Source organism: Papio anubis, chromosome 13 (genome assembly GCF_008728515.1).
Source record: "Papio anubis isolate 15944 chromosome 13, Panubis1.0, whole genome shotgun sequence".
Classification (NCBI taxonomy): Eukaryota; Metazoa; Chordata; class Mammalia; order Primates; family Cercopithecidae; genus Papio; species Papio anubis.
The window spans coordinates 105255702-105280963 of record NC_044988.1 but is presented as its reverse complement, the minus strand read 5'-3'; the positions used below and the strand labels follow the sequence as shown (position 1 = coordinate 105280963).

The following is a 25262-nucleotide window of genomic DNA, read 5'->3' as shown; positions in this document are numbered from 1 at the left end:
CCACAGTTCTGACTGTGCAGGACCTGCCTGCATCCCTTCATGTCCCCACCTCCCATTTCCCACCAGTCCTTCCAGCTCCTGGGTTCTCGACTTAGCGGCCTCTGCTGTTTCTTACACTCCAGGCTCTCATGTCTCAGAGGCGCTGTCTGCCGTGCCCCCTGCTCAAGACACTTCTGCAGATATCCTCACCCTCGACGCCTACTTCCCGCCGGTCTTTGCTCAAATAAGTGCCCTCCTCCTGTGGCTTTCCTTGACTGTTCCGCCCTGTCCACCTCGTGTTCTTTTCAGACGGCTGACTCAAGAAAAAATAGACAATCTCAACAGACCTATAACAAGTGAAGAGTCTCAATTAGTAACCAAAAAACTACAACTCAAGTCATCAAAAAAGCCCAGCCCCAAACGGCTTCAACGCTGAATTGAAGCCTGCACGTGGGTTGGTATGTGAATGATGGACTGCCCGGGTCCTCTGGGCACTCGGCATTTCCTACACGCTTTGACTCTGGCACAGGGTGTCTCGACCAGGTACAGACAGGTTGGGAGCCCCGTGCCGGGTGCCCGCTCCCGGGAAGCTCCACCTCTCCCTGCAGTCAAGGCGCCGGTGGGCGGCACGTGGGCCGGCTCTCCCGGGGGCAGTTCTCTATTCCGGCCATGAGGTTCTCAGACCAAATCCTCGGAATGCAAACTCTCACGGCGTTCCCGTAATTCTCAGCCCAGCGCGGGCCCCGACGCAGGCTCCAGGGGAACGAAGTCAGCGTCCCTTCCGGGGGATGCGCCGGCTGCGCTGCACCTGTTTCTGCCTCAGGGGTCCAAACGCCCATCTTCCCTGCACCGGTACTGGGGCCTGGAGACCGTGGCACGTCCATCTGGTGCCCGTCCACGGGCTGTCGCCTGCCGAGGTCGCCGCCGGCCACACCCACGAGGTCCCCAGGGTGCAGGCGGCGAGAGCTCGGCCGGCCAGGGGGCCGGGCTGCGGCTGAGGTGGGACGAGCCAGGGCCGGGGAGGAGGCACGGCACGGAGAGATGGCTGCTGCAGGCTCAGCAGGGTCCCCGCCGCCAACCCACTCCGCCCACCCCGCGCCGCCGATCCCGCGCCCCGCACCGCAGGCCTCAGAACGTGATGGAAGCAGCGGAGCAGGCGCGGACCGGGGCGGGTCCTATTGGGCCTGCGAAAGGGGGCGGAGAGAGGCGGGTCGACGCCTCACTGGCGCCCTGCGAGCGGGCGGGCGGCACCGCCGGCGGGTGCCACCTACTGCGCCTGCGGAAAGGGGCGGGGCCGGCGCGAGCTTGCAGGCGGTGCCTAGTGCGCCTGCGGGAAGGGGCGGGGCGGGCGCAAGAAGGGAGAGCAGCTGGGGCGTGGGCCGAGGGCATGGGTGGCGTGGCGGCAGCTCACTGCGCCCGTGCGGGAGGCCGCGGCGGTGAGCGCGCTCCTGCTCCTTGGCCGCCGCCTCAGCGGCTGTCGCCGCCGCCGCTCACCCGGGGCCGCGCACGCGCTGCCACCGGCCCCCGGCCCGCGCCCGCCCCCGCCTCCGCCCCCGGCCCGCGCCCTCCTGCCGCCGCCCTCTGGGGCCGGGTGGCCTCCCGGCTCCTCCTCCGCCCGGGCTCGGCGCCCGCAGCATGCAGCAGCCGCGGGGGCGGCGACGGCGGCGGCTGTGAGGTGAGGCGGGGGCCGCGCTCGGGCGCCCCTCCCGGCGGGCCGGCTGCGGGGCCGAGTGGGGGCTCGGGGCGCACCGGGCCCCGCGCGGCGAGGGGCGGCGGCGCCTTTGTTGCGGCCGGGCCGCCGCCTCAGCCCTTTGTCTGCAGATGGTGGACGCGGGCGGCCGCGCCGCCGCCGAGGGCTGGAGGAAGATGGAGGCCCCGCCGGACGGCGCCGCCGACCTCGTGCCCCTGGACCGCTACGACGCGGCGCGCGCCAAGATCGCCGCCAACCTGCAGTGGATCTGCGCCAAGGCCTACGGCCGAGGTGGGCCGGGCGGGGGGCGCGGGCCGGGGCCGGGGGACGCGGCCGGGGTCGGGCCGGGTCGGGGTCCGCGCGCCGCGCCTTTGTGCCGCGTCCGCACAGGGTCGGGGCTGGGCTGGCCGCCTCCGAGATCCCGGCGGCGCCCGGGCAACGCGGAGCGTGGGGACGCGGTCACCTGGCGAGTGGGCGTCCCCGCGGCGGAGGGCGGCGTGGGTCGGGGCTTCCGCTCCTATTTCGGGAGTGCCCCCAGCCTTCCGTTGGCGGCGGCGGCGGCGGGAGGGAGCCTGCCCGGTTTTGGGCGCAGGGAGGGACCATGGGGACGCGGGGCCGCTGTCTGAGACGCCGCTTCCCAGCGCGCCGGGCATCGCCAAGTGCTGGACCTGTGATTCCGAGCCTTTCACTTGTTAAGAATTTTGATGCTTACCATCCATCAGCTGTTGAATTCCCCAACTAGAAATTGCGTATTCCGCGGATTGTGCTTAATCATAATGATCCCCTTTGCTTAATTCCTGTTTGGAAGAACTAGGTAACCTTGTTACCGAGTCCAATTTGTTAGGCCCTAATGTGCTTAGTGGATTAAGACGCTTCTGTTTCGTGCCCTGGGAACAGGACAGACCTGGTGATTCTCATAAGTGGCTGACTTCTTTATTAATTTCAGGTGCTTTGTTTCAGGTACCATATTAAGGGTTAATATTTCTGTAATCCTCTTTTCATTTGAAGCATTCTTCAACAATTTGCCTTTATCCTGGTGAAAAATTAACCTTTTTAGAGTATGACTAAAGGAGACAGAGAGCCATTCCAGAGAGGAGTTCAGTTGACCAGTTTGGAAAACGCTGAGCAGGCGTTACCCTGTTTGACAGTGGCCTGTGCCCCAGCTAGACTCTAGTTAGTCATAAGGACAAACGCGTTTTGTAAGTTTTAGGGATTAAATACCTCGCCTTATTTCAAACTGGTTTTTGTACTGTGTAAGTAGTAATTGGGAAAGAGTTTTTCCTTTCTTTGATAGTTTTCAGTTTTACAGCTCTTGTTTACTGGCTCAGTGGAACCTTAGTTTCTGTGTTGTAATGATGAAGAAACACTGCTACATCCAAGACTTCACATGAGTTTTTGAGAACGGAATTGGTAAGATGTATGTATAAAACCTGAGTCAGGTGCAAACAACCATCCGAGAGCAGACCTTGGTTATCTTGCAGTCACTGCCGGTTGCATGAGCTCACTTGCCTCACACCTTGTGTTGCTCACTGTTTTGCTTTTCTTTGTATTTTGCCGTATGTGCTTACACCACTATAGTTTTTACACCTTTGCCAGTGATGTCTCTTTCTGAGACTGGCTTTTGCTATTCCATTATCCCACGTTGTGTTCTTAGGTTCTTCTCGACTTCATCTATACTTTTCCACTGTATTTTCCGCTGCTGTGGGAGTGTCCCACCGAGGCCCGTCCACCGCAGCTGCTTGTGGGCGCTGGCTGGGCTCCCGCAGATGCAGTGGAGCCCAGGGCATTCTTGGGCATGGCTTCTGGGGTCCGAGCACAAAGTTTTACTCCTGCATGTTTTTTTAAGATTTTATATGTGGAGAGGGCTGAGGGCTCAGGCAGCGGATGTTAGACAAATTGCTATAAAAAGAACTTTCATGATCTGCTTCCCAATTTCTTCAGCAAGGTGCATGCATTTTTATGTCGTTGCATTTAGTTTTGGCATTCAGCATGGAATTTGTCAGCCGTCCAGCAATAAATATGCATGTCTCTGTGTTAGTATTGGGTTCGTCTAGTTTCAGTTCCGGTACCAGATCACTCTTTAATACTTGTTGACTCATCAGATGATGAATTCAGAATCTTATACTAAAATGGGCTTTCGAGTTTTGGAATTATTAAAAGGTGGGCATTTAAAGAAAAGAAACACGAACAGGAGCTGGGGAAGACTGGATACCATCTTAGGAGCTGAGACTGGAGTGCCCCTTCCTGGTGGGTGGCAGTGCCTTTGCACATCAGACCCTGATTTCAGGAGGTCTCGTTTCCACTTTTTTTTTCTTTTTTTTTTTTTTTTTTTGAGACTGAGTCTCTGTCTTCCATGCTGGAGTGCAGTGGCGCGATCTCAGCTCACCGCAACCACTGCCTACTGGTTCAAGTGTTTCTTCTGCCTCAGCATCCCGAGTAGCTGGGATTACAGGTGTGCGCCCCCACACCCGGCCAGTTTTTGTATTTTTAATAGAGACGGGATTTCTCCGTATTGCCAGGCTGGTCTCAAACTCCTGACCTCATGATCCGCCCGCCTTGGCCTCCCAAAGTGCTGGGATTACAGGTGTCAGCCACCGCGCCTGGCTGGTTTCCACTTCTTTTTGCCGAGGGAACAGGGGAGCGTGTGTAATTACAAAAAAAAAAAAAAAAAAAAAAAAAAAAAAATTAAGCCAGGTGTGGTGATTTATATTTATAATTCTAGTGAATTAGAGACAAAGGTGGGACGATCACTTGAGGCCAGGTGTTTGAGATGGAGTCTGCTTGGGTTTTCCAGGCTGGTCTTCAACTCCTGGGCTGGAGTGATCCTCCTGCTTCAGCTTCCTGTGTAATTTTCTTTTTTACTTTTCTTTTTTTTTTTCTGTAGGGGACAGGGTCTCACTCTGTTGGCCAGGATGGAGTGCAGTGGTGTGACCTCGACTCACTGCAATCTCTGCCTCCCAGGCTCAAGTAATCTTCCCGCCTCAGCCTCCCGAGTAGTCACCAGCACGCCTGGCTAACTTTTTGTTTTTTTTGTAGACATGGGGGTTTTCTTTAAACAATTTTTAGTTTTGTAAAAATGGGGTCTATTTGCCCAGGCTAGTTTTGAACTCCTGGGCTCAGGTGATCTGCCTGCCTCGGCCTCCCAAAGTGCTGGGATTACAGGGTGAGGCACCGCACTTGGCCGTCCTGTGTAAAACTGTGTAAAAATTGAGAATCTTTATTTAAATTTACAGGTTGAAGAGATCCCAATTCAGATGACCGAAAGACTTGCCTCAGCTCAGCTGAAGTGATTTATGTTGTTGGGGGGGGTTGGTCACAGCCTGGGTGTGAGATTCGCTATTACCCAGTGTGCTTGTGTCTTGTAAGAGACTGAGTGGGGAGGGGGTCTTGGTAGGATAGTGTGTGTCCCCCCAACACTTCTTCTACTCCAGCACCTTTTGCTCTGTTTCTTCTTTTGAATGTCTCCATGTGCCTCTCCAGCTTAGTTTTCAGTTAATCGGACATGGTTCTTTCAATATGGCTGCTTTAATCGGAAATCGCTTTTGGGGGTGATGGTGAAAGTGGCTTAAATGTTTAACTTGTTAGAGGGTTGTTCATTAGGTTGCTAAATAAGGCCCATCTTCCATTTGTATAAAGATGGAAAGCATGCTGGAACTCCAGGGCTGGCTGCTGTCTCGCTTTGCATTTGCCTTTTGAGAGTTTTGGTGTTCCTGGGGCCACCAGTCTGCCGTTGTAGTAAGTGGGTAGGCTCAGGAGAGCTTGCCCTTGGCGAGGCCTTGTGGCATATGGCTGTGCAGAAACACTTCCTCCAGTTTCATTTGTCTCTGGGGCCACAGCCAAGAATTGTGGGCCGCCTTAGGCTTTTATTTTTAGGTCCCCTCTCCCTTTCTTTTTTTTTTTTTTTTTGTTTCATTGTGAGACGGTGTCTCGCTCTGTCACCCAGGCTGGAGTGCAGTGGCCGGATCTCAGCTCACTGCAAGCTCCGCCTCCCGGGCTCACACCATTCTCCTGCCTCAGCCTCCCGAGTAGCTGGGACTACAGGCGCCTGCCACCTCGCCCGGCTAAGTTTTTGTATTTTTAGTAGAGACGGGGTTTCACTGTGTTAGCCAGGATGGTCTCGATCTCCTGACCTTGTGATCCGCCCGTCTCGGCCTCCCAAAGTGCTGGGATTACAGGCTTGAGCCACCGCGCCCGGCCCCCCTCTCCCTTTCTTTTGGTAACTCTCTTGTTTCATTGACAGTGTTTTCATTTTTTTTAAGAAATAATGTATTGGACATGTTGAAAATGGGCTGGTTGAAAATGTCTGTAAGAAGGTGTGGAAGCTGCTTAGTCAGTACATTTTGTGATGATGTTTGAGTGAAAGTTGTAATAAATTGGTGAAAGAAGTTGAGAAGGGTGGCTGAAGTTCCGTTTATTTTACAGGATAGCATGCTGGACTAGAGCAGTGCAGTCCTGGCGTTGATCTTGGCCACTGTGCATTTTATACATGCCCTTAGGAAACTCAGGTATCTAGACCTTGGTTTCAGGGGACAATGTGGAGAGCAAGCTTTTATTATCTCTCAAGGACAATGTTAAAAAACAACCCGGGGCAAGTACTAGCATGCACTCCATTCTTTGCAAGGATGTTGTGGTGTAGCTCAGTGGAAACCAGGTTTTCCCTTTGCTTGCAGAGCTAAGCTGCCCTGAACCCTAGGGCACTGGATGGGAGCTTAGGGTTCGGGAGTTCATCTCCTCACCTTACTGACAGCACATGGCCCTGCCCAGAAGCCACATGGCCTGCCCAGAGGCACACTGTTGGGAGGAGTTGTCTGGTCCCCTCCTCCTTTTTTGCTCAGTCTTGTAGAGTAATTTGAACTACGGATTTGGAAACTATGTTATGAAATAAGAAATCAGTGTGAGGATGCTGTGGCCTGTGAAGCCTGGGTTTTAGTCCCCATCTCAGGGACCAGCAGTTTCATTATGTAGGCAACAAGAAGAGTTCAGACTCCGGTTTGCTTACTTGACGTGATGAGCAAAACCCCTTTGTAATCAACTCTAGAGGGTCGCCATATTTCGTTGTAGTGACTTTGGGTTAAAATGAAATCTGTACTCAGAGCCCCTTTCCAACCCCAGAACTGGCTATGAAGCCACTGTGCCTCTTCCTCCCTGCATTGGCAGGAGGGCAGCGGTGGCTGGAGTCTTGGTGTGAAGAGCCTGCTCTGGATGGCAGCACACTTGTGAGCACATTGTCACATTTCTGAAGGTGATGACTTGTTCGGATGATTGGTTTTTGAGTTTAGATTGTATATTTAAATCGTCTTTGGTTGTTCTTGATAAGCGATTTGGGTGTTTCCAAGATGGAGGTTACAGAGCATCTTCAAATGCTTCCTGAGCACCTGTTAGGGGGTACTAGATACTGTGGGAGGTGCTGGTTGGTCCAGCTAGCATGACCTTTCCTCTGCAGAGGTGTCCTGAGAACCACCTGCTGCCTAGTTATGTGTGCATCTCTGTGAGGCCAGGGATTATGGTTGTCCCACTTACTGCTTGTCCACAGCACAGAGTGCTCAAATACTTGTTGAATGGTTAGCCCCCAAGAACAGAGGGGAGGGCGGCTGGCTGCAGCCCTGTGCAGAGGAGAGGTGTCTTCGCGTGTACTGAGTAGATTAACCTTGTTGAGGTGGAGGATTTGTGGACTGAAATAGTAAGTGATTAGTTTGGAAAATAGTCTGGGGCCAGATTGTTTGTGGTGCTCAGGTTGGCTGGGGATTTCTTTGATAATGTGTGCCTGGGAGGGTTTTTAAGTAGGGGGATGTCGTGCTGAGAGAGCGAGCCTGGGAAGATGTTTTTAGCAGGTTGGAGTGGGTAGAGGCCATAGACAGGTGTACTACCTGAGAGCTGATGTCGTTAGGCTGGAAATGCCAAAGACTTGGCTGTTCTTCTTTGTATTTTTTTGGGACAAGGTCTTGCTCTGTTGCCCAGGCTGGAGTGCAGTGGCATGATCATAGCTTACTGCAGCCTTGACCTCCTTGAGCTCAAGTGATCCTCCTACCTCAGCCTCCCGAGTAGCTAGGATCACAGTTAGGACCACAGGCCTGCACCTCCAGGTCCGGTTAATTATTATTATTTTTTGTAGAGGTGGAGTTTTCCTGTGTTGCCCAGGCTGGTCTCAAACTCCTGGGCTCAAGCAGTGCTCCCACCCACCTTGGCCTCCCAAAGTGCTGGGATCACAGGTATGAGTTGAGTGAGTGAGTGAGTCCACTGTGCCCGGATGGACTTGCCTGTCTGTCGGCAGAGGGAATAGGAAGGGTACACAGAGCAGCAGATGTACACGCTGAATCCATGGAGCTGGACTGATTGACAGTGGGTGTGGGAGGCAGCCAAGGGTGAGTTACGGTCAGCTGGACTGCCATGGGGAGCCCAGACATAGGAACGATGGTGCCCTTGACAAGAATATTTAGTCATTATTTCGTAGTATTTTTCTGCTTTCGTAACTTTTGTTATCACTACAGAAAAGATCTTTGAGGCCGGGCGTGGTAGCTCATGCCTGTAATCCCAGCATTTTGGGAAGTTGAGGCAGGCAGATCACCTGAAGTCAGGAGTTGGAGACCAGCCTGGCCAACATGGTGAAACCTCGTCTCTACTAAAAATACAAAATTAGCCAGGCGTGGTGGCAGGCGCCTGTAATCCCAGCTATTCAGGAGGCTGAGGCAGGAGAATTGCTTAAACCCAGGAGGCGGAGGCTGTGGTGAGCCGAGACTACACCACTGCATTCCAGCCTGGGCAACAGAGTGAGACCCTGTCTCAGAAAAAAGAAAGAAAGATCTTTGAGCTTTTTCTATTTCTGGCTTTCCTGAGCTCCCACCTAGTCCTCCTCTTCTTTCTTTTTCTTTTTTTTTGTTTTTTTTTTGAGTCGGAGTCTTGCTCTTTCACCCAGGCTGGAGTGCAGTGGCACAATCTCGGCTTACTGCAAACTCCGCCTCCCGAGTTCACGCCATTCTCCTGCCTTAGCCTCCTGAGTAGCTGGGACTACAGGCGTTCACCACAATGCCCGGCTAATTTTTTGTATTTTTTTTAGTAGAGATGGGGTTTCACCGTGTTAGCCGGGATGGTCTCGATCTCCTGACCTCGTGATCCGCCCACCTTGGCCTCCCAAAGTGCTGGGATTACAGGCGTGAGCCACTACACCTGGCCCTCTTTTTCTTAGAGTGGTTTGCTATTCCCCAGTCACTCTCCTCCCATCACTTCATACTCAACTAGTCAACATTAAACTTGTATCTGGGGGCAGAATGTGGTGGCTCACACCTGAAATCTCTGCACTTTGGGAGGCTGAGGTGGGAGGATTGCTTGAGCCCAGGAGATTGAGACAGTCTGGGCAGCAGAGTGAGACTGTGTCTACAAAGAACGTAAAAGTTAACTGGGCATGGTGGTACATGCCTGTGGTCCCAGTTACTTGGGAGGCTGAGGTGGGAAGATCAGTTGAGCCCAGAAGATCGAGGCTGCAGTGAGCCATGATTGTCACACTGCACTTCAGCCTGGGTGACAGAGCAAGATCCTGTCTCAAAAAGAATTAAACCTACATGAGTTCAGTTGGGCATTACATTTTGACCGGTGGGGCCCTTAGTATCCTTTTCAGGCCTCCTGTAGTGATGGAAGTGTCCGCATGTACAGAGACCCATAGTGACAGGCTGAGGAGGCTGGCTCTCTAAAGGGCAGATGCTACTGGCAGAACAGGGGAGGAGCAGAGGGAGGGAGACTCCCCTGAGGGAATCTGGAATGTTCCATTAGAGTGAAAACTGAGTTTGTAGTCTAGGTGTGTGAGAATCAGATGGTGGTAAGGGAATGAATTAAGAGAAGCAAAGACAGGGGGAAGTGGAGGGGAGAGTGTGAAGAGCACACGATGTAGGAAAGGCTGGTGGCCTCATAGGGGTAGAGGCTGCAGAGTTGGAAGGCAAAATTAGACTGAAAAAAGTACTGAGGCCAGAGCATGGAATGCTTTGAGGGGCTGATTGATGAATTGGGGAACCACCGAAGGTTTCTGAGGAGGGGAGAGATGTATGAAATTTGAGCTTTTCAGAGAAGTCCCTGCTAGGATACAATGGTTAATGCCCATTGTAAGGCATAAAGTAAAGACTTGACTTTTGTTTTGGCATTTTTTTTTTTTTTTTTTTTTTTTTAAGTAGAGACAAGTTCTGCCAGGGATGGGCTCGAATTGCTGGGCTCAAGCGATCCTCCTGTCTCGGCCTCCCGAAGTGCTGGGATTACAGGTGTGAGCCCCCGCGTCCGGCCATTTTGGACCTTTGAGAGAACCACTTTTACTGAGGTGTAATTTACATGTGGTAAAGCACACATGTTTTAAGAGTGTAGTTTGAGGAATTTTTTTTTTTTTTTTTTTGAGACAGAGTTTTGCTCTGTCGCCCAGGCTGGAGTGCAGTGGCGCGATCTCGGCTCACTGCAAGCTCCATACCCCGGGTTCACGCCATTCTCTTGCCTCAGCCTCCTGAGTAGCTGGGACTACAGGCGCCCGCCACCACGCCTGGCTAATTTTCTTGTATTTTTAGTAGAGACGGGGTTTCACCGTGTTAGCCAGGATGGTCTCAATTTCCTGACCTCGTGATCCACCCGCCTCAGCCTCCCAAAGTGCTGGGATTACAGGCTTGAGCCACCGCGCCCGGCCGATTGGCATAGTATTTTTGAAATTCATGTTGTGTAGATCTTTTTTGCTTAGTAATAATATTCCATGGTATGGCTAGCTCACGTTTTATATCTCCATTCATCTGTTGGTGATTATCTGGGGACATTTCCAGCTTTTGGCTATTATGAATAGAGCTTCTGTGAACATTCATCTATGTGGACAGATGTTTTCATTTATCTTAAACAGCTGTGCTTGGGATTACTGGGTAATAATAAGATACATATGTGTAACTTTCTTAGAAAGTGCCCAGTTGTTTTCCAAATTGACTTATTTATTTGGCCAGCAGTGTATGTGAGTTCCAGTTGCTTTGCGTCCTTGCCAACACTTGATGATGTCAGTCTTTTTGATTTTAGTTATTTAAGTGGGTGGGTTATATCTCACCGTAGTTTTTGTATGCATTTCCTGATGACTAATGATGAGCATTTTTATATGCTTATTGGCCATTCGAGTACCTTTTTCTATGAAGTATCTTAAAATCCTTGGCTAATTTAAAAAATTAAATTTTAGTTTTGAGTTAATTGTGTATGTATATATTTTTCTTTAAACAATTTTTATTTTTGTAGAAATGGGATCTCACTGTGTTGCCCAGACTAGTTTGGAACTTCTGGACTTAAGTGATTCTTCCACCTCAGCCTCCCAAAGTGCTAGGATTACAGGCGGGAGCCACCACGCCTGGCCAGTTGGAGACAATTGTATATTAACATGCATTTTAAAGAAATACAGAGATCCTTGGTACCCTTTATTCAGTTTCCCTAATGATGACTTGTTCTAAAATTATAGCATAATATTACACCAGGATATTGACATTTATCTAATCTAAGTATAGATCATTCCATCCCATGAGGACCTCTTCTGTTGCCCTTTTCTAGCCATGCCTGTCTCCCTTCCTTCTGCTTCTTTTGGGTTTATTTTGCTGTTCTCTTTCTAGTTTCTTGAGCTAGGAACTCGTATTATTGATTTGAGACCTTTCCTCTTCTGATGGAAGAGTTTAGTGCTATAAATTTCCCACTTACTACTGCCACAGCTGCATCCCACATATGTGTTGTATTTTCATTTTCGTTCAGTTCTAGGTATTTTTAAAAAATTTCCTTTGATAACTACTTTGATGCATTGTCTTAGTCCATTTGGGCTGCTATAACAAAATAGAGTAGTCCCCTCTTACCAGTAACCTTTGGTCAACTGTGGCCTGAATATATTACATGGAAAATTCAGAAATAATTCATAAGTTTTAAATCGCGTGCTGTTCTGAGTAGCATGATGACGTCTCACACCATCTTGCCTGGTACGTGACTCATCCCTTTGTCCAGCATGTCCACACTGTATATGCTGTCCTCGTAAGTCATTGATATCATCTGCTCCTGACATCCCACTGTGGACATTGTCATGGCTTGATGACCCAGGATCTCCCCAAGCAGATAGTCAGTCCTCTGTCTGACCTATTGTCAGAAGATTGGGAGTAGCCTAAAGCTAGGTCACTACTACGCTTATGTCGTTCAGCTTACTTCATCTCATCATTTAGGCATTTTCTCATCTCACATCCTCCTAAGAAGTGTGAGTATAGTACAATAAAAGATGTTTTGAGGGCCAGGCGTGGTGGCTGACACCTGTAATCCAAGCACTTTGGGAAGCCAAGGTAGGACGATTGCTTGAGTCTAGGAATTTGAGACCAGCCTGGGCAACATAACAAGACATAGTCTCCACATTAAAAAAAGAATTAGCTGGGCGTGGTGGCTGTGGGCCTGTAGTCCCAGCTACTAAGGAGGCTGAGGTGGGAGGATCGTTTGAGTCGGGATTTGAGATTACAGTACCACTGAACTCCAGCCTGGGTAACAGAGTGAGACCCTGTCTCAAAAAATTTTTTGTGTGTAGGAAAGTATAGTACTGAGCCCAATATGTATGTATTTTGTTTCAGGAATCCACTGAGGGTCTTGGAGCTTATCCCTTGGGGATAAGAGGGGACTGCTGTACTTTTGAGTAATTTATAAATGACAGAAATTGATTGTTCACGGTTCTGGAGGCTAAGAAGTCCAAGATTAAAGTGCCAACAGATTTGGCGTGTGGCGAGGGCCCGTTCCTTATAGATGGCACCTTCTGAGCGTCCTCATATGTCAGAAGGGAGAGGCTCCCTCAAGCCTCCTTAGTCTCATTCACGAGAGTGAGGCCCTGGCGATCTGATCACCCCCAAAAGGCCCCACCTCTCAACACTGCCACATTGGGGATTAGGTTGCAGCATGAATTTTGGAGGGACAGAAAACACTTAGACCACAGCACTCCTCAGTGATTTCAAACTCTGATTTGCAAGTGTTGAGAGATTTTCCTGTTTTGTCTTATTATTTCCCTTATGATTTCAGTAAGATAACCTAGTTTGATTTCTGTTCTTTTATACTTGTTAAGGTTTGTTTTGTGGTCTAGGATATGGTCTCTTTTAGTGAATGTTGCATGGGCATTTGGAAAAAAATGAGTGTTCTGCTGTTTGGTGGAGTGCCTTATCAGTTGTATTCTGCTAGTTGGTTGTGTTCTACTTTATATCTTTGTTGATTTTATGTCTAGTAATTCTGTCTAGGGGGTGTTGAGTCTGTAGCTATACTTGTAGATTTGTTCCTCTTTTTAGCTGTGTCAACTTTTTCCGTGTACTTTGAGGCTCTGTACTTTGGTGCATGGACTTTCAGGATTTTAAGGTCTTTCTGGTAGATCGATCCTTTTATCATTATGTAATGTCCCTTTTTGCTTCTCATAATTTTTCTACTTTATTAATGTAGTTCTGCTTTTTTTTTTTAAAAAGTGTTTGCATGGCATATCTTTTTTTCCCTCCTTTTATTTTTTAACCTACTTAAGTTGTTGAATTTGAAGTGTATTTCTTGTAAAAGAGCATGTAGTGATGTCATGTTTTTTAATCTACCCTCTACCAGTCTGTCTTTTGATTGGTGTATTTAGAGTATTTACATTTACTAATAATATTATATTGTTAACAATTAGTATTGATATGTAGGACTTGAGCCTGACATTTTATTGCTTGTTTTCTGTTTGTTTCCTCTGTTTCTTGTTCCTGTTTCTCTTCTCTTGACTTCTTATTGGTTAAATGACCATTTTTTAGGATTTTTATCTAGACTTATTTATATTGTTTTTGGGTGTATCTCTTTGTATAATTTCTTAGTGATTGCTCTGGGTATTACGGTATACTTACGTGACTTACAACAGTTTACTGATATCCTTTTTTTACTGTTGTCAGTGAAATGCGGAGACCTTTTTTCCATTTAGCTGCCCTTACTCTCCCCACTTTTAAATACCACTGTCTTGACCATCTGACGGTGTTATAATTTTTGTCATTGTGTGTAATTTAAAAAACTCATCAGGAGGGTAGTCTGTTGTGTTTACTCATTACTCACATATCTCCATTATTTTTTCTTTCTGGTCCTCCAAGATTCCTTATTTTCTTGCTGTTTGGACAGCTTCCTTTAGCCATTCTTTAAGGTTTGGCAGATTATTTTATTTTCCTTCAACAGAGAACATCTTTATTTCCTCTTCATTTTTTTAAGGATACTCTTGCTGGCTGTAGAATTTGTGGTTGATTGACAGTTATTTTCCTTCAGCACTTGAAAACTGTGCCACTTCCCTCTGGCCTCCATAGCTTCAGATGAGAAGTCATAGTCATTGGAGTTGGTGTTCCCCTGTATGTATCGTGTCATTCCCCTCTGACTGCTTCAAAATATTTTGTCTTTAGTTTTAGAAGTATAGTCATGATGTGTCCTCGTGTGGATTTCTTAAAGAAGTTTATCTTTTTTGGAGTTCACTCAGTTTCTTAAAACATTTCATTCATTTGTGTCATTCAGCATGTTTGGGAAGATTTTCTCTTTCTGTTGCTCTTTCTCCACTTTGATCTGGCCTGGGGTGATAGAACCCTTGGGTCTTTTGTTATTCTCCCGCAGGTCTCGGAGGCTCTGTTCTTCTTTTCTTCATTGCATTTTCTGCCTGTTGTTCAGATTGGGTAAATTCTCTTGATCTGACCTCAAGTTCAGTGATTCTGTCTTCTGTCATCTCAGCTATTGCTCAGCCCATGCAGTGAGTTTTAAAATGTCTGTTACTATATTTTCCAGTTCTTCATTTGGCTCTCATTACCAAAATTTTCTGGTTTTGTTTCAGGAGAATTTGTGATTACTTGGGAGTGATTTCATGCTAGTTGCTTTAAAATCCTTGTCAGATAGTTCCAACATTTGATTTATCATGGTGGTTGTGCCAGTTCATTGTCCTCTGGTTAAAGTAATTTCTGATGGCTTCCCGATCATTTTGGCTATTTTGTTAGGAAGCTCTGGGTACTGGTTTTATTTTAGCAGCAATCACCTTGTTGAGGTTTAGCATGCAGGCCTGTCCTACTTTTGTGACCGTGGTTCTGGTGATAGTCTGACCTTCCTAGCCTTTGTGGTGCTTTTTCAGTCGCTTGACTTAGCCTCTCCCCTGGGGCTCCCGCGGGTCCCTGCTGATGTTGCTCGAGGGCAGAAGCAACTTCCTAGGCTGGGCAGCATGCTGCCTCTGGGTGGACATGGGAGTCTCTGCGCACAGGACCAAGAGCTTCCCAGGCTGGGTGTTTGTTTTATACCCCTGCCTCTGAGGGGTGGAACATTTCAGCATCACCACCAGGTGTGTGGAGTGTGGCTCCTGTGCCGGTGTCCACCCCTCCCCTCAGCTGGATGGCTTCCCTCAGTGGGGAGAGGAGTCCCATGACCAGTGGGGAAGGAGAGTGCCTTCTAAGCCAGATGCTGGTGATGGTGGTCCCACTTGCTGGATTACCCTGGTGCAGGGTGTGTCAAGTTTGTGGGAGGGTGTCTGAGGTCCGCCCGATGGGGAAGGAGAGTGCCTCTGGCCTGAGTGCTCTCTTGCTGTTGTCCCTGCCTGCTGATTGTTAGTAGGGCTTGGGCTCACCTGGGGTGGTAGGTGGGACTCCCACTCGATCCAGGCCAGAATAAGTGTACCTGGGTTGCCTCTGTTGCTAGGCAGGGAGTCAGGAAGCATCAGGCCTGGGTCACCTCCTATTGGATGGGGGTCATAAGAACACCCTGTTGCTGTGTTGGTCCTCCAGTCCTGGGGCTCCAAGCCAGTTTGCCTTCCTCTTCCACCTTTCAGAGTCCTCCTTTGTCTCTTGGGTTCTCTCCAGGGTTTGTGATTGTGCTTAGAGGAGGGGAGCAGGGAGAGACAAGTCTGTGCCGTTTTGTCCTGGCCAGAAATTCCTTCTGGCTGCTTGAAAAATCTTCTCTTTGTCTTTGGATTTCATCAGTATTCTTGTGAGTTCTTTGGTCTGTAGATGTCTTTTTTTGAATCCTGCTGGCATTTTGTAGTGCTTCTTGAGACTATGGTTTCATGAGTTTTACAAGTATTGGAAGATTCTCATCCATTGTATGTTTACTGTTTCTGCCCCATTTTTTCTTCTCCTTCGTGGGCCTCCAGTTACATTTCAGTGGCATAGGGTATGCTACTTATCTTCTCTACTCTAATTTCCATTCTTCTGTCTCATTGTTCACTCAGGATGCTTTAATTCTCTCATCTGTATCTAATCTGTTCATCAGTCCATTGTATAAAGTTAAATTTAGTTACTATGTTTTTCTGTTCTATAACTTTTCTTTCTTCTCTTTTCTTTTTACCTTTCTCCTCTTTTTTCCTTTCTCCTTTTCTTTCTTCCTGCCTTTCCTGCTCTTTTCTTTTCATTTTTTTCTTCTTTCTTTCCTCTCTCTCCTCTCTCCTTCTCATCCCTCTTCTCTTCTCCTCTCTTCTTTTCTTCTTTCACTGTCTTTCTCTCTCCTTCTCTTCTCTCTTTTTTTCTTTCGACAGGATCTCATTCTGTCTCCCAGGCTGGAGTGCAGTGGTGCAGTCATGGCCCACTGTAGCCTTGAACTCCTGGGCTCAAGTGATCCTCCAGCTGCAGCTTCCTGAGGAGCAGGGACCACAGGCAGGTTCTACCTTGCCCGCCTAATTTGTAAAGCTTTTTGTACAGATAGGGTCTTGCCATGTTGCCTAGGCTGGTCTCAAACTCCTGAACTCAAACGATCTTCCTACCTTGGCCTCTGAAAGTGTTGAGATTATAGATGTGAGCCACTGTGCCCAGCCTAGGATTTCTGATTTGTTCTTTTCTTTTTTTTTTTTGAGACAGAGTCTCTCTCTGTCGCCCAGGCTGGAGTACAATCGTGCGATCTTGGCTTACTGCAACCTCTGCTTCCCGGGTTCAAGAGATTCTCCTGCCTTAGTCTCCCGAGTAGCTGGGATTACAGGTGCGCGCCACCACGCCTGGCTAATTTTTGTGTTTTTAATAGAGACGGGGTTTCACCACGTTGGCCAGGATGTTCTCGAACTCCTGACCTCGTGATCTACCCACCTTGGCCTCCCAGAGTGTTGGGATTACAGGCATGAGCCACTGTACCTGTCCATGATTTGTTCTTTTTTGAAAAATTTATTTATAGAGTTGGGGTCTTGCTATGTTACCCAGGCTGGTCTCCTGGGCTCAAGTGATCCACCTGCCTTAGCTTTCCAAAGTGCTGGAATTCCAGGTGTGAGCCACCACACCCAGCCTGTTTTGTTCTTTTTCTAATCTGTCAAGTTCTTTTTTCTTCTTCTTTTGATTTTTTGTAATTTCCACTTTTCTGTCCAAAATTTTAATCGTGTCTTTTTTGTTGGCCGTTGTTTGAAGCATGGTAACTGAAAGTCTATGGCTGGTATCTCAAGTTGTAGGGTCCTGCGGGCCTGTTTCATCACCTTTGGTCTCCAGCAGTTTATTATGAAGTGTCTGCACGTGGTTTTCTAGGCTTCCTGAGCCTGTAAATGGGTGTCTTTCACCAGATTTGGGGAGATTTGGGCCATGTTTATTCATATACTTTTTTGCGCCAACCTTTTCTCTACTGACACAGTGTTGGAACTTTTGACATCATCTCATACTTGCCATTTTATCCCATGAGTTTCTTCTCTCTGTTCTTCAGATTGGGATTGTTTCTGTTGATCTATTTTCAGATTCACTGACTCCTCTGTCGTCGCCATTCTGTTGAGCGCATCCGGTGAATTTTAGGTTGCCATTGTACTTTTTAGTCCTGAAATTTTCGTTCTAGTTTTTAATTTCTCTACTGAGAACTTCTATTTTTTCATATATTTTAAGAGAGTGTATGTAGCTTTACCTCATGGAACTTATAATAGCTGTTTTAAAGTCTTTGATAACTAACATCTGGGTCATTTTGGGGTTGGCCTCTGTTGGTTGTCTTTTCCCTTGAAAATTGGTCACATTTTCCTTGTTCTTTGTTGAATAATTATGGATTGGGCTCTGGACATTTTGAACATCATGCTGTGAGACTGGTTTCTGGGTCCTGTTAAAGTCCTTTGGATAATGTTGATTTTGCTTTGCAGCTGGGTTGCAGTAAAGCCCATTGGGTTCAGCCCAGGAGTCCGTTTTGCTGTCATGGGTGGTGGCTGCAGTGTTGGTTCAGCTTTCACAGCCTTGGCCTGTGGCCCCAGGCTTGCCCAGGGCGCACACAGCTCAGGAGTCAGCCCGGATCGTGCAGGCTCATGCGTGTCTCTGGGGATCCCTCTCCAGCTCTCCTTTTGTGGATTCCCTCCACACTTTCTGGCTCCGAGGAACCCTTCTTCCTCAGCCACTGCCTAGAAAGATGGGGCTTTTCTCCTTCCTCACCCCACGCCTGGGCTTCCCTGTTTCCGCTGCTCGTGCCGCTACTGCACAGCTCTGTGACTGCAATCAGCTGGGTCAGGCTGGGAGAGAAAAGTGGGAGCCCTCAGGATTGCCCCTCCAGCTTGTAGGGGCCCCTTTTCCTGGTCCTCTGGCCAGACAAAGACAGGGTTTGTCTCCGAGCCTGGCTGTCTGGGGCTGCCCTCAGGTCCAGCCAGGGCAGGAAAGAGAAAATGAACCTGAGGAGTCCCCCGTTTCGGGTTCCGTCTTCAGGATGGACCCTCCTCCCCAATGTGCCTGCTGTGGCTTACTTTCCAGAGTCCTTAGGTGAGTGTTTGTCTCTTGCCTAGAGTTTTTAGCTGTCGTCAGCGGGAGAGAGGGGCTGTCTTGAACTGTCTTCATCTTGGCAGACTTCAGGAGTCTGGGAGCTTGCTTCTATTACTGTTTCTGCTGGCGTTTGCTCATGATATCTTGTCATTTTGCTTAACTGACCATTGTATGTGAAAGATTTGGAAATAATCTGAGGCCTAAGATGTCCTCTTTTCCCAGGGGCAGTGTCCGTCGACTTTCAGTGGTCCTTTTAGAGACAGGAACAGATCTGGTCATCCCACGCGAGGCCCTGGTGGAGGTGCCTCAGAGCTGTGCTCTAGTCCCCCTGAGGCTGGGCTGCTTCAAGTTCGCTCCTGCTCCTGGGTGCAGCCCTTCAAGTTTCCCACCCAGAGTGTGTGGTAGGTGTCACTGGGCAGGCCCCAGAGTCCAGATTTTGTCCTTAGAAAGGTGCAGTGCCAGAAACGCAGCCTGCCATCTTTACCACCTCTCCTGGGATGGACAGCTCCTCCCAGGCACCCTCGGGGGAGAGCGTGGTCCAGGAAGCGGGACGGGTTCTCTGGATTGCGTCTTCTTCCTGAACTTGGCCTGGTGATTCCTCACCACCCGGTTGGGTGACCAGAGCCCCCCGCAGGTATGGATTGTGTGTGCGGAGCCTCTGCGGGTATGAGGGGTGTGTGTGTGTGTGTGTGTGTGTAGCCTCCTGCAGGTGTGGATTGTGTGTGCGGAGGCTCTGTGGGTGTGAGCTGTGTGTGTGTAGCATCCTATGGGTGTCAGTTGTGCGTGCGGAGCCTCCAAGGGTATGGGTTGGGCGTGTGGAGCCTCCGCGGGTGTGAGCTGTGTGCACCGTCCTGCTGTGTCTGCCACTGGGGCTTGCTGGCCTAGCGTGGGGTCCACTGTGCCTGGAAGGAGGCTTCCTCCCACCCCGTCCCGAGGGGCCTCCCATGCTCCTTTGCCCACATTTGCTCCGTGCTTCCTTTCCAGGCTCAGGCTGTGCAGTTTGTGTTTCGGTTGCAGTGGCTGTGCCCCTTGGGGGTCTCGAGATTTCTTTGTGAGCTTGGGGGAGTGAGCTACGGGTGGGAGCTTGTGAGGAGAGAACCTGGTGCCAGCACTTTTCCTGATGGGTTTCTGAGGTGTGAATGAGGATGGCCGGCCAGGCCTCAGGTGCAGAACCTCTGGCCTTAGAGTTTGTGCTCCGCTCTTACGATCCCATGCCCTCCCACGGCCTCTCAGAAGAGCTCAGGGGAAGGAGGAGGAGGGGCTAGGAGGGTTGCCCCTTAGTGTCTGCCTCCCGGCCCATTGGGGTCACTGTCACTGTGCTCATGAGATGGCCCAGGGCGGCTGCTGGCAGGCGGGCTCTGCGGCCCCTCCAGCCTCTCCTCACCAGCACATGGCCTCTGCTCCAGGCTTGCTCTTTCTCCACACTGGGGCTTCTCTTTGCTGAGAGTTCTCTGAGTTTCTGGGAGTGTTTTTGTTTCGTTCGGGCTTCTGCATGTGCTTCTTGGGGCATTGTTCCACAGTCACTTTGGATTCCTTGTCAGTCAGTCCCAACCTTGGGGACGTTGCTTTTTCTCCTGGGGGTTGCAGGTTTTCCTGTGGGTCTTTCTTTTTTGTCAAGGAGCTTTGGGTTGTGTGTTGGGCATTTAGAATATTGTATTTGGAGGCCACGGGTCCTGTTGGAAGCCTGAGATGTTGGTTTTGGTTTGTTCCAGCAGTTAGTCCACCCAGTTACGTCGAGTCTGCAGGCCCCGGCCTGCCTTCTGGGGGCTACAGTTGAGCGTGGGTTTCATTTTCGGTCTTTGTCCTGCTGCTCTGGCTGGGCTGCAGGCTGTGGCTCTCAGAGTGGCTGCTGTGCCACTGTAGTTGCTTTAGGAGTGGCCAGGATGTGACGCAGATTTAAAGGGTCCCTCTCTCCAGCCCCCTGTTCTCTGGGACCCTCTCCCCTCCCTGGGAGGGGAGGAACCTGAAGGTTCCTGAGGGTCTCCCTTCCTGGCCTTCTGGCTGGAAGCCGGGTCTGTACCTGAGCCTGGTGTGGCGTGGCCGGGCCAGCGCCCTGTGGGGTGCGCGCTTGTCTGTGCACCTGGTGCTCCGCTGTTGAGGTGCCGTTTGTTACTGGTTGTCCCTGGGTGGGGGTCAGGTGGTCTTGGCCCTGTGGGGACCATTACATCAACTTTTCTTATCCTTGTGTCTGGCCCCTCCAGGATGGAGCTGGGGCATGGACCACTGGTTGCTTTTACCTCGAGTTGGAATTATTTCCGTTGGCTCCTTACATCCAAACAGGAAGAGTATCCACGTTTTCCAGGTGTAGATGCTCACAGCCACCTTTGGGGCCTCTGTGGAGGTGACTGTCAGTGTCAAATGCTGATAGCCAGTCCGCCCACGGGGACATTCTGGGTGAGTTGGTCTCAGCTCCCAGGTGGCTCAGACAAGCAGCAGAGCAGAGACTCACTGTCCTGCACATCTCGGGGCTGTGCCTGGCACTGCAGTGGCCTGATCTCTTTTCCTGGGGCTGAGTTGGAGGCTGCGGGAGGAGCTGGCTTTAGGTTGGGCAGTGGCCACAGTTGTGGCACCTGCCAGAGGGGTCTTTGCCGTGTGCCGCCATGGAAGAGCCGGCGGTTGGTGTGGGCGCCTCCTCCCGAACCCTGTGCAGGTGCCGCAGGAGGGCTGCAGTCGACAGATGGCCACTTCCTCACGTGCCCTTTCATCCTCATTGCAATAATAGTGACGGAAGGAATAACAGCTGAGACTCCCTTTTGCGTCCATGGAGCTTAGGCTCAGCTGGCGCAGGGTGGGAGATGGACCCTTTCATAGTTCGGAATGGACAGGTAGGGGGCCAAGGTTCAGAGGATCCAGTAGGAGGCCGAGCTAGGACTCTGGGCCAGGTGGCTTTGCTGGGCCCTGCCCGTGGGAGACCCCAGCGCTCCACCTCCTACTCTCCGTCAGCTGCCACCCTTCTGAGTTCCTCCTGCACTTGGTGTTGACCCCTCTGCAGACTGGTTAGAGTCTTCTGACCCCTTCCCAGGGCCTTTCTTTGCAGCTCCCACTGAGGCCTGCCCCGTAGCAGTCCGGCAGCCACCGCAAATGTGCTGCTCATGGGTACTGATGCAGCAGTCCGAGGAGTGACAGACAGCGCTGCCACCCTGACAGTGCCGTTGCCGACTCAGTCTCTAGTCTCTGTGGGTCCCTGCCCTGCCCGTGTCCTTGTTTGACTTTCACTCTGCCCCCTGTAGCCGCACTTCTCCCTACTTCCTCCAGGCCGGGCCCTCCCACTCAGCAGATGCCCTGTCTCCTGCTTAACGTAGTAAGACAAACTGCAGGTGCTGATGGGCCGCCCACCCCTTCCCTGCGTCTGTACCCTGACCCAGTGGAAGACGCTGCCCCGCCTGGGCCCTGTGTCCCTCCCCTCCGCCTCCCGAGGGGCCTCCTTCCTCAGGAGCAGCCCCCTCCTCTTCAGCCGCTCCCGTTGATTGGGTTTTCTTTTCGTCAACATTTCTCCAATCCTTAAAACAGACACATCTCTTTTGACCACACTTTCCCCTCAGAGCAGAGGCATAATTCCTGCTATCCTCACTTCCTTCCTTGTGTGCCTGCGGCCGTCTCTTCACCAGTTCTCAGAATGCTCTTCTTGAGGCTGCCAGCTGAGTCTGGCGGGCTCTGTGATATTCATGCATGCATCCTCTGAGCCTTCCCAGTTGCTCGCTGCCCCTTCAAAACCTTCTCCTGTGGCCTTGGCAGCACCATGTTCTGGCCCCGCCCCGCTCTCGGTTCACTTGTCTGTTTTTTTGGCTTCTCTCCCGACGTCTGTCCTGTGGGCTTGGTGTCCTCAAGTTGCCTTGACCAGCTTCTCCCACCGTGCCCGGCTCTCACTGGATGACTCGTCCCCCTGGGCATCAATGACTGTGTATATGTAATGGGTTCCAAACCACGTCTCCAGCTGGTCCTTTTACTCTAGTGCTTCCAGTCTCCACGCCTCCCCGTTGGAAAGCTCCCTTTGGGTCCCACAGGCTCATCTCTCCTGTCCCCGACTGCCCTCCTCCTCCACACTGCTGGTTTCCTGTATTAGGAAAAGGGACCGTCCTGCTCCAGGCTAGCAGGAATTACAAGTTTGGTGTCTTTGTCGTACTGCATCAGGCACAGGCCTGCTGCTAACGCCTCCTTGGTGGTGGCGCCCCTTCCCGGGGCTGCCTGCCTGTGTCAGCCTCCATTGTCTCTCCTGGCGATGACCGCAGCAGCCTCCTGAGTCCAGGCTCATTCTCCAGTCTTGTTTACAGGGAACTCTAGCAGATGGGGTCTCCTTGTCCTCTGGCTTCTCTGACCCCCTTACTTGACGTGGTCTCGTTCCATTCCTTGTGTGCCTGCCTAAGCCTGTCTCGCTCTGCTCACAGATCCCACAGTGTCCAGTTCCTCCTGGTGCAGGCACGCATAAAAACCTGGTGAGTTAATGAATGAAACATCCAGTTTGCCTCTCCTGTGCAATTCTGAACTGTTGTCATTTGCTAAAATTCTCTTAACAGGTTCATTTTCATGTTTTCGTCTCCCTCTCTCCTACCCACCCCCCTGCTGGCTGCTTCCTTCCCTAAGAAATTTCTCCATCTGCACATCCCACTGCCCCCCTGCCCTACTCCTCAGTGCAGGACTGGTGTCTGTTGCACCTCAGTCCCCCAGCACTCATCCTGTGTGACATCCCTCCATATTGCGTGGAAATTACCTGTTGACTTTTCAGTTGTCTTATGAAGCTCAGCCTGAGAACACTGACTTTATCTCTTTCTGTTTGACTCTGTGACATTTTTGTACATTTTCTGGCTAACATGGGTACTTAGTAATTGTCGAATGAATGTGTATTAATTCTAACAGTCTTACTAGTTTGTAGAAACAACAACAACAACAAGAAACTACTAGAAGTGCATTGAAGGCATTAGAAAGAGTTTTTTTTTTTTTTTTTTTTTTAAGTAGGTATTGATTTTGATAGAACATTAAACGTTCTAGAACTGTGCACATCCAACTCTTGCAGTAGCTGCCTTCATTGAAGTCGGTTACTCATGGACAAGTTCAGTATCTGAGGGCAGAACTGCCATGGCAGGGCCATGGAGGAGCGTGGCCACTGTCACCCTGTGGGGGGTCTGGCCAGGGTCTTCCTTAGGTCGGATGGGAAGGAGTGACATACAGTTAGGAGGGCTTCGCCACTGTCTGAAGCTTTTATCTTTAGGAAGTGTGTCGTTTGCCTTTAATTCTCATTTTCCTACATCTGAAGTTGATGTGAATTAGTTGTGTTATGCATATTCATATATGAGTCAAAAAGGTGATTATATGAATCCCTTTATATTGATTGATTTTAAAAGTGGGCCACCCTATGGCAAACGTTTCTGCTTGGTGGATTGTAAAAGAGAAACTTAAATCAGAGCCGTGGTTGCTTTTTCCAGCCTAGCCAGGTTTCTGGATCTGTGACGTAGGCTCCGCCATTCTCCCTGGGGCTCACTCTGCTTCCATCTAAGGCCAGCCCTCCACTTACGTGCCTGTTCCATCGCCCCCTCTGCACAGAGCCATCACTCTGAGGGGTCCCCGGGGGACTTTCTCCTCAGCTGTGCCAGTTTCTGCTCTCCTAGGGGGGCTGCATCGCAACTGTCCAAGTGGGAGGAGAGGGTGACTTGGACCAGGCTGGTTAGGCTCGAGGTGCCCCCAGACATCTGCATGGAGATGTCAGGTAGGCAGTTCAGGGCAGTGGTCGGGGCCAGAACTGTACATTTGGGGATGACTGTGTGTCTGTGGTATTTCTAGCCATGAGACTGAATCACGTCATTAGAGAGGAGATAGGAAGTGCCCCTTCCAGTATTTGGGGAAATGCGGGGCAGCTGGCCTAGGAGATGGGGATGGAGCGGGCAGTGAGATCAGGAGACAGAGGTCAGGTGTCCCGAAAGTCAGGAGAAAGGCTCCCTCCAAGAGCCCTAACTAGGTGGGCTGCTGGTGTGGTCAGTTGAGTAAGAGGAAGGCTGAGAGTGACTGTTGCATCTTTCCCCCAGCAGCCGGTGTGAACTGCTGCACACGTTGTCAGGTTATGGGATCCCTCGCTCAGTGCCCTCCCCTGACTTCCCTCCACGACCCATGGGTGCACACTCCACAGGCCGCCTGTCCCTGGCCACCTTGCTCCTGTTTCCTGGGACGTCTCAGGCGTGTGCAGGGTGGCTCTGTGCGCTCCTCTGCAGGTCAGCTTTCCTTGAGCAGTTTGTAAGGAGAGCAGAAGTCTTCCCCTGTGCTTGGCGTTGGGTTCTGTTCCTTGTGTCACTGCTGGGCCCTGTTGTATTTCAAAAGTTCCGACGATTTCAGATTGGGGGCTGCTGGATGTGGTCAGCAAGTATAGGATGTGAGTCTGTTAACGTCTGCTAAGCCAGCCTGCCATAGCTGGAGCCCTGTCTGCCCCTGGGTTGCCGTGGGGACCTAATCATCGTGTACAATGGTGCTTAAAACAAAAATGCTGTGTAAACGGTGGCTGCGGCCATTTAGAAATAAACCAGCTGTGAGGTGCTCAGATTGTGGGGAAATGACCAGACTCCACGGGACCATAATGAAGTGACTCAGGGCTCAGGAAAACAGTGAAGGAAGCCAGAAGAGATGGCAGCAGAGAGAGAGAGGGGTGCTGTGGGGACCATGGCCACAGCTGGTTCTTCCCCGGGGAAGAGCTTAGGAGAGCTTGGCTCTGAGCTCAAGACAGGTTTGTTAGTGTCCCCGTGAATGCCTCTAGTGTTACCGGTTGTCTCAATACGAGGAATCAGTGGGGTTTCTTCATGAGCTGTTCTGTGGAGATGGTAGTCCTTTCTAAACTCTGTGAGGTGGGAGTGTCTGCACCTCCTGGCAGATTGTTGAGCATGGGGCACATTAAAGACCTGGGAGTCACATGTTTCCCAAATGCATCTGACCGTAGAGACGTCCCTCGTCCTCCGTCTTCA

General features: G+C 50.5%; 1 protein-coding gene across 6 annotated transcripts in view; it reads left to right on the top strand.

Moving 5' to 3' along the window:
- Positions 1-1417: 1417 nt before the first annotated feature.
- CAMSAP1 (calmodulin regulated spectrin associated protein 1) overlaps positions 1418-25262 on the top strand; it is a 96599-nt gene continuing 72754 nt past the window's right edge. The window contains exon 1 of one of the 6 annotated variants that reach the window (XM_003911096.4): positions 1418-1960. In XM_003911096.4, coding sequence (XP_003911145.2) covers positions 1801-1960 — 160 coding nt within the window. In that variant the 5' untranslated portion in view covers positions 1418-1800. Of the gene's footprint in view, positions 1961-22072; positions 22755-25262 lie in introns of those variants that run through there. The other 5 variants (XM_009187864.4, XM_021927057.2, XM_009187860.4 and 2 more) reach the window with 5 other exon arrangements.